This window comes from Rattus norvegicus, chromosome 10 (assembly GCF_036323735.1).
Source record: "Rattus norvegicus strain BN/NHsdMcwi chromosome 10, GRCr8, whole genome shotgun sequence".
Classification (NCBI taxonomy): domain Eukaryota; kingdom Metazoa; phylum Chordata; class Mammalia; order Rodentia; family Muridae; genus Rattus; species Rattus norvegicus.
Window position 1 is genome coordinate 70,387,820 of NC_086028.1, and position 14,607 is coordinate 70,402,426.

At 37.1% G+C, this 14,607-nt stretch overlaps 1 protein-coding gene across 6 annotated transcripts in view; it reads right to left on the reverse strand.

The window, feature by feature from the left end:
• Nucleotides 1–14,607, reverse strand: part of Usp32 (ubiquitin specific peptidase 32) — a 184,699-nt gene that overhangs the window by 34,510 nt on the left and 135,582 nt on the right. For all 6 annotated transcript variants that reach the window (NM_001401667.1, XM_017597308.3, XM_039086041.2 and 3 more), the window contains 8 exons: nt 11,081–11,235; nt 9,791–9,872; nt 7,660–7,734; nt 5,453–5,591; nt 5,134–5,239; nt 3,603–3,776; nt 1,621–1,795; nt 1,030–1,181 (listed from right to left, as the gene is read on the reverse strand). In NM_001401667.1, the coding sequence (NP_001388596.1) occupies nt 1,030–1,181; nt 1,621–1,795; nt 3,603–3,776; nt 5,134–5,239; nt 5,453–5,591; nt 7,660–7,734; nt 9,791–9,872; nt 11,081–11,235 (1,058 nt within the window). The remainder of the gene's footprint in view (nt 1–1,029; nt 1,182–1,620; nt 1,796–3,602; nt 3,777–5,133; nt 5,240–5,452; nt 5,592–7,659; nt 7,735–9,790; nt 9,873–11,080; nt 11,236–14,607) is intronic.

The following is a 14,607-nucleotide window of genomic DNA, read 5'->3' on the forward strand; positions in this document are numbered from 1 at the left end:
TCAAGATAAAAAAGGAAAGTAAAGAGAAGAAAGGAAGGAAAGAAGGAAGGAAGGAAGGAAAGAAGGAAGGAAGGAAGGAAGGAAGGGAGGGAGGGAGGGAGGGAGGAAGGAAGGAAAGAAGGAAGGAAGGAAGGAAGGAAGGGAGGGAGGAAGAGGGAGACGGGGCGGGGGCAGGTATACACACATTTTTTGTTCTGGTTTAGGTGTGTGAGCCCATGTATGTCGGTCAGAGGACAACTTTCAGGAGTCAGTTCTTTCCGTCTATTATGTGGGCCCTAGAGAATTAACTCAGGTCATCAGACTTGAGGGTAAATGCCTTTAGCCACTCAGCCATCTCACTGGCCTTGATTATTTAAGTGTGGTGGTTTGAGTAAAAATGGCATATATATATGTCATTATGGAGTGGCACTACTTGAGAAGGATTAAAAAGTGTAGCCTTGCTGCATTAGGCGTGGCCTTGCTGAAGGAAGTGTATCACTGGAGGTGGGTTTGAGGTTTAAAAAGTCCAAGCCAGGTCCATTGTTATTCTCTCTTCCTGCTGCCTTTTGATCATGTAGTAGCTACTTCTTCAGCAACACATCTGCTTGCATGCCCCTGCCATGATAATAATGGACTAAACCAGGGGTTGGGGATTTAGCTCAATGGTAGAGTGCTTGCCTAGCAAGCGCAAGGCCCTGGGTTCAGCCCTCAGCTCCGGAAAAAAAAAAATGCTTTCTTTTATAAGATTTACTGTGGTCATGGTGTTTCTTCAAAACAAAACATTGACCAAAACAGAAGCTGGACCAAGGTGTGGAACCTAACCATGCTGCTTGTCGGCGGAATGTAGACTTTGGGTCTTAGGAAAGCAGTTGACCACTTACTGGGCCACTCTAGTAGGAGCATGGAAGGCAGTGGTGCTGAGGTTAACATGGACTGTAGGAGCTCAGCAACAGAATATTGAGTAAGATATTAACATTATAACTGAAATCATTGAGAAACCTATCTTTAAAGATTAGACTCAGATTTCCTAGAAAGAACAATTGATATTACCTTTATGTTAGAACTATGCACTTCTGCAAAAAGGATTTGTTCTGATTTAAGTCCACAGAGATCACTCAGCTGCTTTTTCAAACCTGTGTACTTTTCATCCATATTCAATCTTAGTCCATATCGTATGGGGGTGGTACCATCTAATTTAATTACTAGTAAAGAAAAAAACCTTATATTAGTAAGATGCAGGTTACAACGAAAGCCTTACATAATGGATGTATCTGACTTGCAAACAGCAAAACATTCAAGCTTACAATTTTTTTACATAAACACTAAAATAAAACTTAGGAATAATTCTGAATAATACAAGAATTTCTTTATGTTTATCTGATAAAGAAGTCTGATTGGCTTTACAAGCTTTTCAAAGTTTTTCCCATCTCTGGAATTTAAGAAAAGCATCAATGATCACAGCAACAGCCTCCAAACCTTTGAAACCTGAAATAGTACCTTAATGTGGAAACCTGAAATAGTAACCTTAATAGTACATGTTGACTTCTCATATTTATGGAAACTCATTGCAAATATATTAACTATGAATTCAGGCTACCAAATAAAGAAAATGATTCAGTTTTTCTGAACTCTGTGACCTACCTGTTATTTCTAAATGCATGTAACTGTCCATTGGTAGTGGTAAAGACAAAAAATTAAAAGGGTCGAATCGAACACTTATATGCCCACATGTCTTGCATTTGACTTGGGATCTTAGCTGACCATGGAACAAGTCAACAACAATTGATCTATTTCTCCTTAGATGGTTGTCCCAGGCCTATCAAGGAAAGAATCATAAAATTTTATTTTCAAAATTCAAAAGATAAGCCTTTCAATACAATCTAAAAGTACTGGTTAAATATATTGAATTTAAACTCTAACCACAGAACACTCTTGTTCAAATGTAAATTGTGCCACATATAATTGTGGTCAGAACCTTGCATTTATTGCTTTTTATAAGAAACTCAAAACCATGCAGAGCATGGCTGGTGTACATCTTTAATCCTAGCACTCTGGATGCAGAACAAGCAGATCTCTGTGAGTTTGAGGCCAGTCTGGTCTACACAGCAAGTTCCCAGACAGCCAGGGGTTCATAGAGAGCTCCAATTACACATCATATATTACTAAATAAAACCAAATAAATTACAGGAATGTGTTATATCTTTTTGAATTGTTAGCCAAAGGTTATTCCATTGATTCCCCCCAAATATTATACATTATTGCCACTATTACTGGTTACCCTCCACAACCTGGTGGTAAGACCCTATTGCTGGAGATACCACATTCACCTTTACTGACTTGTGTTTACAGTATTGGAAGGCACTATAAAAGCTACAGGAAAAGTAAACATTAATCTTACTTAATCTTACTCAACTAAGTTACCTGTAAGATACACTAACTTATGCAATAGTGGCATAAATATATTAGGAGTAACCAACTACCTTTTGATTGGATAGAAGGCCTGCTCTATAAGATAGAGCCCATACTTGACACTGTTAATAGGACTAAGAATCTGAGACCAGATAGGTCATAGGCCCTACGAAAAACCTCTAATTTTCTATTAAGTGAACATAGCAAAATGACTCCCACCAACATACTGTTATTATACCCATAGAAGGTCTTACTGAGTCCTCATCAGAGAAGCCTCTTCTTGCAGATGAGAATTAAGACAGAAATCCATAATTAGACAACATGCATAGAGTAAGAGACTCTGAAGAGTTCATTACTAGATAGGCTGTCTTTATCACATCCCTTTCCTCAAGCCTTAGGGATCTATGAAGAAGATAGGGCAGAAAGACTACAAGATCTAAGAGGTGAAAGATGAACTTAAAAAACACAGTGTTGGGGGGTTGGGGATTTAGCTCAGTGGTAGAGCGCTTGCCTAGCAAGCGCAAGGCCCTGGGTTCAGTCCCCAGCTCCAAAAAAAACAAAAAAACAAAAAAACAAAAAAAAAAAAAAACAAAAAAAATAAAACAAAAAAAAATAAAACAAAAAAAACCCACAGTGTTTTCCAGACACAATAGGGCTGGATCCACATAAAAAGTCACAGAAATTGTGACTGTACATACAAGACCTGTGCAAGTTCAAGACATAACATGCTAGCACAGAGAAGGGTTAGGGTATAAAATCCAACCCCCAATCAAGAAGCTATTTGCAGTTGATAGATACTAGAAGTGTCAAAGTTAATTACTGACACTGGGTATGTTAACTACATTCCAGGGCAGGCACACTCAGGAATAGTTGGCCAACAAAAACCAGACTCCATGTTAACCTTGGGTCTGGGTACATGTCTATATCAGTGCTAAGACATAGAGACAAGAGGATCCCTGGAGCCTGCTGGCTAGCCAGTCTGCCAAAGCAGTTAAGTTCAGTGAGAGACACATCTCCAAAATAAGGTGGGGCATAGGTAAGACATCCAAAATAAACTTCTAGCCTCTACAATGCTGGTGCACATATACACTGCCCACCAAAAGGCATTAAAGAAAAAAAAAAAAAAGAAAGAAAGAAAAATAGTTGCCCAGCTAAGTAGGTAGAACACAAGACTTTTTAAAAACAGTAACAAATAACACTCAAAACTAACAAACCTCTGCAGCCACTTCCCAGTCAGGTCGGCCATCACTGTCCTTTAGTTCCACATATGGTTTCTCGTGGACTCGGTTGAGATCTTCATGGAGACCATCCAAGAGGAAAGCCAGAAGTTCTTGGGAGTCTTGCTGCTGGAACCCATTAAACCTGGGAGCGTATTTTGCTATGGTCCACTATAAAAATGAGAAGTAACTGTCACTATTTCCTATCCTATAAAATTTGGAATGAGCATGTTCCATAATTCAATCATAGACAAGCATCAAAAAGAAAATAAATGGCACAATATTAAGTTTTCCTCTATTTCAGCAAACAAATTCTGGGTAAGAGTTTATTCTAACTTTAATCTCAAGTAACCAATGATACCATCTGTGGTGATATCAATGAAAATGGTCCCCATAAACCCATAGAGTGTGGCACTATTAGGGGGTGTGGCCTTGTTGTAGAAAATGTGTCTCTGAAGGTGGGCTTTGAGGTTTCAGAAGCTTAAGCCAGGCCCAATGCTGCTCTGTCTTCCTGCTGCCTATGGATATGTGGAACTCTCAGCTCCTTCTGCAGCACTATGTCTGCCTGCAGGCTACCATGCTTCCCACCATGATGATACCTCTAAACTGTAAAGCAGCTCCAGCTAAAGTTTCCCTCTGTAAGAGTTGTTGTGGTCATGATGTCTCAACACAGTAATAAAACCTTAAGGCACCAATGAAACATAGAGCCCTTTATTCACATAGATATTTAATTTATATCACAGAGTAAAACCCTAAGACACTACTGAAGCAAACAGCTTTTCATTCCCACAGATATTTAATTTATATTTAAGAATTTGTATTTATAGAAATAGTAAAATGGGGGCTGGAGAGATGGCTCAGTGGTTAAGAGCACTGACTGCTCTTCCTGAGGTCCTGAGTTCAATTCCTAGGAACCACATGGTGGCTCACAACCATCTGTCATGGGATCTGATGCCCTCTTCTGGTGTCTGAAGAGAGCAACAGTGTACTCATACACATAAAATAAGTAAATCTTAAAAAAAAAAAAAAAGCAAAAAAACAAAAAACCAACTCTGGTTTAAAAAAAAAAAAAACAGAAAAAGTAATAATGGGAATTACTTACACTGAAAGAGTTCCTAGTCTATATAAATGTTTTCTTCTATTTACCTATTCTTGTCTTGTTTCAGCTTTTACTGTTAAAGGCCTAAGAGCATAGTGTGTAACTTTCAGGATTTACAAACAACTTAGCAATGCTAGTAGGCAAAGAGTACCAAAGGGGTTTTCTCTTCATACAACTAAAGCAGTTGGTAAGTTTGTAAAATGGACAATATTTCAAAGAGGAACTATTTCTTTGATCTTTTTTTCCTGTTAACTACATTCACAACAGTATTTTCCATTTACTTGAACACATACAACTACTGGGTATCTAGGTTATACTTAGTGAAAGATTAAAAAAGATATTAAAAAAGCTAAACAGAGAAAATGTAATAAGAATAATACAAGAACTACTAAGTAATTACACATTTTCATGGTATTTTAGTCTGCTTACCCGAAGCTTTAAGGGGGCAACATTTTTCTGAGTTCCACTCCAAAGTTCCTGCACCAAATCTCCATAGCATTTAGCCATATGGCCTTTCATACCAATGGGATTTGTCCTAGAAGTTTGAGAGAAAAATGTGTTGGCAAACGGTTCTCCATAATTTACAATCATGTGGGCACAAAAATTATCTATTAAGAGATAGACTCTTATTTCATATTTGATAGGGCAATGGCATAACATTTCTTCCTTAAAGGAAGAGGAGATTTAATCAATACTAGATTCAGATTAAAGCTACAGAAGGTAAACTGCCAGTGGGTCAAAAGATTACCTGTTGAGTTCATAAAGATGTCTCCCTGAGATAAAGTACTGTGTCAGTGGTTGTGTGTTACTAACACACTGGATGCTGGAGTTCATGAAGCATGTGTTTCCCAGGTTACTCAGACCTGTGGCGCCCTTTTCTGTGGGAACTGCAACAAATAACACGAGACAAAAGCCTAGCAATAGTAATATGCTGTGGGATGGTTATTTGTACTCAATTTAGTTATTCTGGTCTTTCTTTCTTTTTCTCTCTTTCTTTCTTCCTTCCATCCTTCCTTTCTTTCTTTTTTTTGACAGAGACTTACTGAAGCTGGCCTCAAACCAGGAATCCTCCTGAATTAGCCTTCCATGTACTGGCATTATAGGCTTGTGTTATCACACTTTTCAACATGGTGATTTAAAAAATTCTTTTAGTCAGATAAATGGTGTCAATCATTTAAAAAATATTGAATCAGGGTCTTTTACGTAAGTTTTTCATAGAGTATCTTTGCCAAGCATGATGATCCTTGTTCGCTGTGACCTAGAAATGCTTTTATTGTTGTGGCTGCTGGTATCTCATGCTAATTGTGGCAGCACACACATAATCCCAACACTTGGGAGGTGGACGCAAGAAGATTAGGAGTTTAATATGAGATCCTGTTTAAGACAACAAGAAAAAGACCCTAGAATTAAGTTCTCCAAGGATGTTTTAATGCTGGGCACTAGCACACCTGTGCACACCTGTGATCCTAGTACTAGGAAGGTTTCTCTGGAAAAATCATGTACTCTAGGCCATATAGTAAAATCTTAGATTTAAAAAGAAAAAGAAATTTAAAATAATTAAAGCCAGGCAGTGATTGTACATGCCTTAATCACAGCACTTGGGAAATGGAGCCAGGCTAATCTCTAAGTTCAAGGCAGTCTGACCTACACAGTGAGTTTCAGGACAGCAAGGGATACACAAAAAATACCCTGTCTCAAAACAAAACAAAACAAAAAAAAACAAAAACAACAACAAAAAAAAAAACCAACCTAATTTTGAGGGGTGATCCAAGCAACTAACTACCTAACTTATTCTCTGAGGGGTAGTCCAATAGTTGAGAGCACTTGCTGCTCTTCCAGAGGACCTGGTTTTGATTCTCAGCACCCATGTAGAGGTTCACAACTGTCTGTAACTCCAGACCCAAGGATCTACTAATGTTGAACCCTGCAGGTACCAGGCACACCTGTGGTGCACAGACATAACATTCAAAACACCCCTACACATCAAGTAAAAAAGTAAAATTTAGGGGTTGGGGATTATCTCAGTGGTAGAGCGCTTGCCCTGGGTTCGGTCCTCAGCTCCAAAAAAAAAAAAAAAAAAAAAAAAAAAAAGTAAAATTTAAAAATTAAAAAAATTAGGGGTTGGGGATTTAGCTCAGTGGTAGAGCACTTGCCTAGCAAGCGCAAGGCCCTGGGTTCGGTCCCCAGCTCTGAAAAAAAAGAAAAAAAAATTAAAAAAAAATTATTCTTTGAGAATTTCATACATGTAATACAACAACATAATCTGGTCATAACCACTTTAATATTTCTTAACAGACATTGTTTTAAAACAAAACAAATCAACAAAAAATATATATGTGAATAATTACTTGTATGTTATATGTGGTACTTGAAGACCAGAGGTTGATGTGGCTTCTTTCTCAATAGCATCTCCATTTCACTTTTATGACAGGGTCACAGAAATTATGCTCACTGATTGGCTGGAATCCTAATTTTGTCTCCCCACTGCTGAGATTTAAAGGGTATACTACTGAATCTTTACATGGGTGCTAGTGATCTGAATTTGGACCCTCACACTTGTATGCTGAACACTTTATCATCTGAGATACCTTCCTGGCTCTTATTAATTTTGTTTTGAGACAGGGTCTTACTTTGAGTCTAGGCTGGTCTAGAATGCTGCTTCATCTCAAAAGATAGGGTTACAAAAGTATATCACCACCAAATGTATATCATCTGGTGTATAAATTATTTATTTGCAGAGTCAGAAAGAAATTTGAAAAGTAACTTGACAGAGTGTACTCAACAAGAACAAGACAGTAAGTTTGGAGCTGTCTCTAAGCCAGGTGTGGTGGCAAACGCCTGTACCTTAGCTGTTCCGAGGCAGGAGGAGGACCAAGTGTTCAAGTCTAGCCTAGACGACACAGTGAGAACATCTGCAACAACAAATAAGACTGTAAGAACAATGTACTGACTTACCTTTATGTCTATCTATTTTGCTACTGTTTGCTATAAAGGACATTTCTTCAGGCCAACTCATATCTTTGTTGCGAACTAAAAAGACAGATTGGAATGTATTATTATTCAAACAATTCATATTTTTTCAAGTACTATGTTATAAAAGTTACTGCTAAGTCATAACTTTAAAAAAAAAAATCAAGAATATTTTAGTAACTAGCTCTGAAACCATTGCAAGCCTTTTTTTATTTTGAGTGTTTCATGTAGCCCAGGCTGGTCTCAAACTTGCTATGTGTAGCCAAAGTTAACTAGATGTCACTTCCTGAATGCTCGGATTATAGGTACACACCACCGCAACTGGCTTTATATGGTGCAGCAGTAAAATTTGTGCATGCTAGGCAAGTATTCTACTAACTGAGCTACAACATTACTTTTTTTTTCATTGATTTTTTTTTTAAGGTTAGTATACAAAGTGGTGGATTTTATCAGGGCATCTTCATACATATATGTTATAGTTTGCTCACTGTTACTCTTTTTTCTGAGCATCTTAAAATTATAATGTACTACTCAATTACCAACTTAAAGAAAAGTTCTATTTCTTTTAAAGATTTATTTATTTTATGTATATGAGTACACTTCAGACACATTGGAAGAGGGCATCTCATTACAGATGGCTATGAACCACCATGTGGTTGCTGGGATTTGAACTCAGGACCTCTGGAAGAGCAGTCACCATCTCTCCAGCCAGAAAAGTTCTATTTTTTCCTGCTGTGAACAGACACTATGACCAAAGCAAATCTTATAAAAGACAACATTTAATTGGGGCTGGCTTACAGGTTCAGAGGTTCAATCCAGTATCATCAAGGTAGGAGCATGGCAACGTCCAGGCATGCATAGTGCAGGAGGAGCTGAGAGTTCTACATCTTCATCTGAAGGCTGCTAGTGGAAGACTAACTTCCAGGCAGCTAGAGTGAGGGTCTTAAAGCCCACACCCACAGTGACACACCTACTCCAACAGGACTACAGCCTCTAATTCTGCTACTCTCTGGGCTGAGCACATACAACCTATAACATTAACCATCTACAAAACTAATTCAAGCTTAGATAAAGTAAAATTTCCCAAACTTAAAACAGAAATAAGAAAACCTTTTTGTTAAGCTTAGAATCACTGATTGAGGTAATCCATTAATTTGGTCAGATGCACCTAGCAGTTATCTTCATGAGATGTTGTGGGAAAAGATACCACAATTTCAAAAACATGAATGTGCCCATGTGTAAATTATGGCTGAATTCAGAAATTGCACTGTTGGTGAGGGGCCAGTACTGATGGATAATGGAAGTCTAAGGGAGGAGCTTAGAACATAGCACAGTGGGATGCCTCACACGCATGAAATCCTAGGTTCAATCTCCAGTATTGGGAGGAAAATATTGATATATTCACTGAAACTTAAAGTAGTAGCCTAAAAATTTTATAAAACTTCATTAATTTGTAACTGAATTTACCTGCTGCCACCCACATTATCCTTTCTTGGTCAGCCTAAGGCCACAAACGGACAGACCATTCTTCTTTTGAAAAAAATCTAGCAGGTAATACATACTAGAAGTTCTGTGGTCTACTTTAACATAAAAAAAAAATATAATACTATCTTGAAGAAAAAAAAATTAAGATGGGGGCTGGAGAGATGGCTCAGTGGTTAACAGCACCCGACTGCTCATCCAGAGGTCATGAGTTCAATTCCCAGCAACCACATGGTGGCTCACAACCATCTGTAAAGAGATCTGATGCCCCCTTCTGGTGTATCTGAAGACAGCTACAGTGTACTTATATATATAATAAATAAAATAAATCTTAACAAAAAAAAAAAAAATTAAGATGGGATTTCCAAGTCTTACCCTAAACTAAAACTCTATGCCATCATTTGGAGGCAGAGGCAAGAGGATCAGAAGTCAAAGATTTTCCTCATCTAATCTGTGAAGTTCAAGGCCAGCCTGGGCTACTCTATCTCAAAAATACAAAAATAAATACCAAACCAAAAACCCCAAACCAAACCTACCAAAAATCCCATAACAAAACCAACCCCTCCCCCACATACAGTACTGTAACTACAACTGCTTCCCCAGTCTAATACAGATGTGCATTTCCATTCTGTACCTTCAATTACCAGGTGCTGCTCATCCTGGATTTTCAAATATTCCAACCTATGATCCTCATCATCCAGAAGAGTCAGGTAGTTCTGTAGAGAGGGGAATGTTTTTGTTATTTTGAAACAAATCCAATAATAAAAATGAATGACAATTACTATTCCTTTGCACTTACATAATTCATGTTACAGATATTTAGTTATTCAAATCTGTAGTTTAGGTGCCAAAGTGAAGGAATGCTAATGTGTTCTACCATTTTACAAATGGTCTCATGTTGTTGAAACAAAATCATATGTAATTTGTGGAGAGAGTAGACCGGTCATCAAAGACTGAACCGAAGTTCACAGAGACTACAGAACTTGCAGAAATCTTCATTTCTCCTTTCTGTGAAAACCAGGGTATAGAGCATTAAGTGACTTGCCTCAGTTACACAAAGTGGCAAAGTCTGAATTTAATTTCTGGCAATGTAACTTTGTAACCTGCAACTGAATTTACCTGTTGCTATCCACATTTTCCTTTCTTGGTCACAAAACTGTTCCCTTAATTACTGTAAGATTATGCTTCTCAATGATGACTAAAGCAGGACATAATGTTCTACGGGACAGTGAACTGGGAAAAACTGTACTTTTGAACTAGCTTCAGAGTACATGCAATAATGAAATAATGGGAAAAACATTAAAGCATTTGATAGCATTGCCTCTGAGGTCAAAGGTCAGAGATGGAAATGAAGAATTTTTACTGTGTACTTGCAACTTCAAAATAAATCTAACAAGAAATCTATTTATGTTTAAAAAAAAATTGGGCTAAAGAGATGGCTCAGTGGTTAAGAGCACTTGTTTTTCTTTGCGAATTACCAGGGTTCCACTTCCTGCACCCATACGATGGTTTACAACCCTCTATAACTCTAAGAAAATCTGACCATCTCTTCTGGCTTCCATGGGCATCAGGCATGTAGCAGACATACATGCAGGTAAAACACAATGTAAAATCAACTTGCTCTTACTTTATAATGCACCAGCAATGTTATAAGATGGTACAGCTTATGTTGATCAACAGTCATGATCTTGGGAGACAAATGTTTGCATGTATATGTGCACAACATAAAAGTCTAAAGTTTTCACTGATACCCCAGACATGGCATTTAGCATAACTACTACATACAAGCTCTCATATTTATGGAATATGATTTAACTCTTTTTAAAGCCCAAAGCCTAGTATATAGTGGACAAATGCTCTACCACTGGCCTATATCCCCAACATGATTTTAACATCAGACTTTTCATGACTCTGAGAAGCTTACCTCACTATTGTATAGCCACAGTCGCATATCTTCCTCTTTAATACGAAGCCTTTGAGACAGATATTCATGAATTTCCTTGATGGTTTGCATTCTACTAAAACAGCCTGTATAGGCTAACACCCGCTTTAGAGGCGCATTTGGAGAGGGTACATTTCCTATAGTTATAATAATCACCATAAGGGAAAAGGAAGACATAAAAAAAAAATAGACAAACAAACATAACATATCGGCCTCAGCAACAGTGACCATAGTAATTTAGGAAATAATGATGAGAATTAAGTAGTATAGATTTAAAAAATTTTATAAATAAAGAATAATATAAAAACTTGAACATGGATGGGTATATAATACCAGCATAAGAGAATTGAGTTCAGAGTCATCCTCAGTTACATAAAGACAGTCTGACCCTGTCTTAAAAAAACCAAAGTGGGGGGCTGTTTGAGAAAATAGGAGACCCAAGTATCTCAAAGCTTTAATTCTGGAAGAACAAAAATAATAGCATAGATATTTAAATAATTGACATGGTTGGATCCCAAGAATCTATGCTGATAAAAAAATTGTTATCAATATATGGCTATCCTCAATTTGGTCATACTCATAGCAAAATAAAGTAGAATTCTACTTAGGAATTGGGAGGGAGCTGAGGATTTAGCTCAGGAAGTAAAATGCTTGCTTAACATGTATAAAAGACCTGGGCTCAATGCCCAGAAGTGGAAAATAAAATGAAGAGTAAAAGTGGCTAAAAAACAATGGAATTTGAACTCCAGAGTTAGCTAAATTTACTTGATCTAGATTTTAAAACTCAGAATTACTAATTCCATCACTCTCTATCACTGAGTGGCCCAATTATATGGTAGCAATCATATATAAAAGAAATTGGTTCAGGTTATATATGGCCAGATAGTATTTTTAAATAAAGCCAAGAAGCTTTTGTGACTAAACAATTATTCTGTTGGAAAATAGGAGGAAATCATCTTTGCCTACCCAATATGGTAGCAACACGATGACCTTATATCCCTGAAGTGCTCAAGATAGAAATGAAAAGACTGGCATTAATTGCCTCTCAGACTTCTTAGAGGGGCTGAGCTGAGGACTCTACATACATATGCACTAAATACACTAGGTCTGGGAAACCTACACAAAAGCCGGAGTTTACAATGGCTATCTCTGCCCGTAAGAGACTAGATTTTGTTAAGCAACTCCAAGCAAAAGTACAAACTTAACATCAATATAGCCCTGCTGGAGTACAGGTTTACATTCCAGGTCATTTTTTACCCATTCATTATTTTTTTTCTTCTCATGTAATATGTTTCTAGTGAGTCCTTAACTATTAAGCATCATTTTCTTTTTAAGATCTTCCGGGTTGGGGATTTAGCTCAGTGGTAGAGCGCTTGCCTAGCAAGCGCGAGGTCCTGGGTTCGGTCCCCAGCTCCGAAAAAAAGAAAAAAAAAAAAAAAAAAAAAAAAAAAAAAGATCTTCCAAGAAGAACTTACTCAGCTAGGAGGCTGAAAAGCCATCTAAGGAATGACTTATCCTACCTAAGTTAACACAGCCATGGAAAGGTTTGCAGACTTTTTACTTTGAAAGGAGTGATTTTTAAAAAGCCCAGTAAATACAAGTAATAACTAAGTATTTGACCAATATACATATCATGTAAAAAAAAAAAACTTAAACATGATTTTTAAACATGTAGCAAAGCAAATCTTTGTCTATTAGCAAGCAAAGAATAACTCTTAAAACAAAAGAACAGATTTCTCCAATTATACATCAGAGGATTAATTTTAAGATTACAGCAAGAAAGCAGTTTTATAAAATTCAAAATGATTAATTTTGATTTCATAATTAGTCAGGAATAAAAATTTCAAATTAAGAAATTTGGAGCATCAGAACTACCCCAACTCTAGGATTTAGAAGCACCAGCAAGCATAGTGCCCAGCCAAACTCCATTGTCCTAGGGCACAGAAAGAAACACTGAATTCTAGAGTCTACACAGTTCAGCTCATTAAGCAAGGCAGCCACTTATGCTTATTTTTTTGCTTTTGAAGAAAACCAGCAAATCAGGAATTTACAGAAGCAGCAAAAATCTAGGATCAGCACAAGAGTTATAAATACTTACTAAAAATGCAACAACGCATCTTGCCTTTCATGTTATCTTTCAAAGAGAATAAAAAAAAAACCCATAAAACAAAACAAAACAAAAAAAACAAAACAAAACAAGCCATGGATGCCATGGAAGGTATGCTAACATTTCAATTTATCGGAAAGTTAAATTAAGAATGTCTCATAAATTCTATTTCATTGTTCTTGATTCTGACAGTTTTCCCAAAGTCAAAGTTCCCAAAGTTTAGTTAGATAATGAACGCTGTTTTGTTCTAGTTGTTACCAAACAATATGTGAAATCATCTTCATGTACTATCTGAATGATTTATTTATGTGTATGGTTTACTTCTATGTATACATGTATATGTGTACCTGATGCTTGTAGAGTGTCAGCTCTCTCATAACTGGAGTTAAAAATGGTTATGAGGCACCACCGTGTGAGTGCTGGGAACTGAACCTGGGTCCTCGGCAAGAACAACATATGCTTTTAACCACAGAGCCATCTCTCCAATTCTTTCAGGAAAATAACCTTGTTCAAAATCATAAGAGAGCTAGTACTTATACAGGAGTGGTAGTTTAAATTTAGAGACAGCTAAAACATTCTAACAACATTAAGCATAGCCTAATATTCTGTGAATTGATGAATTAATTAAAAATTTTTATTTTACATTTATTTACTTAGTATGTATCTATGTGTGTTCAACTGCACCAGGTGTGCATGTAAAGGTCAGAGAACGACTTAAAAGATAGTTTTCACCTTCCACCATGTGTGTCTGGGGATCAAATGCAGATTGTCAGACTTGGTGGAAAATGTTTTTACCTATGGAGTCATCTAGCCAGCTCAAATTTTTTAATGTTTTGTTACTGAAGAATAATTCAAATATTTGCAAGGGAAAAGTATACAAGTATTCTTCATCAATAAAATTTAACTTTAGCTCAAAATCAAAAGGGAACCTTATGAATGGCATATATTAAAGGCCTTACTACATGACTTCCAGTGGCCTGGAATTTGGTATATAGACCAGGCTGGCTTTGAACTCACAGAGATCTACCTGCCTCTGCCTCCCAATTGCTGGGATTCAAGGTGTGTGCTACTGAGCCTCCTGGGTGTGTGTGTGTGTGTGTGGGGTGTGGTGTGGTGTGGTGTATGTGTTGTCAGAGACAGAGACAGAGAGAGACAGAGATAGAAAGCTACTGATTGATTAGGGCTCTCCCCTTCTTTGTTGAGGGATAGCATGGCACTTTTCAAAGCCATGGTATGAGGCTAAGTGGGGATATGATTAAGTGATAGACAGATATCTAGCATACATGGGCCCTGGGTTTAACATTTAACAAAAAAAAAAAATGACAAAAACAAACAAAAACCTAACCAAAACACAAAACCGGACTCTCAAAATTCAAAGCAAATGTATCACTTTCATTTTGAA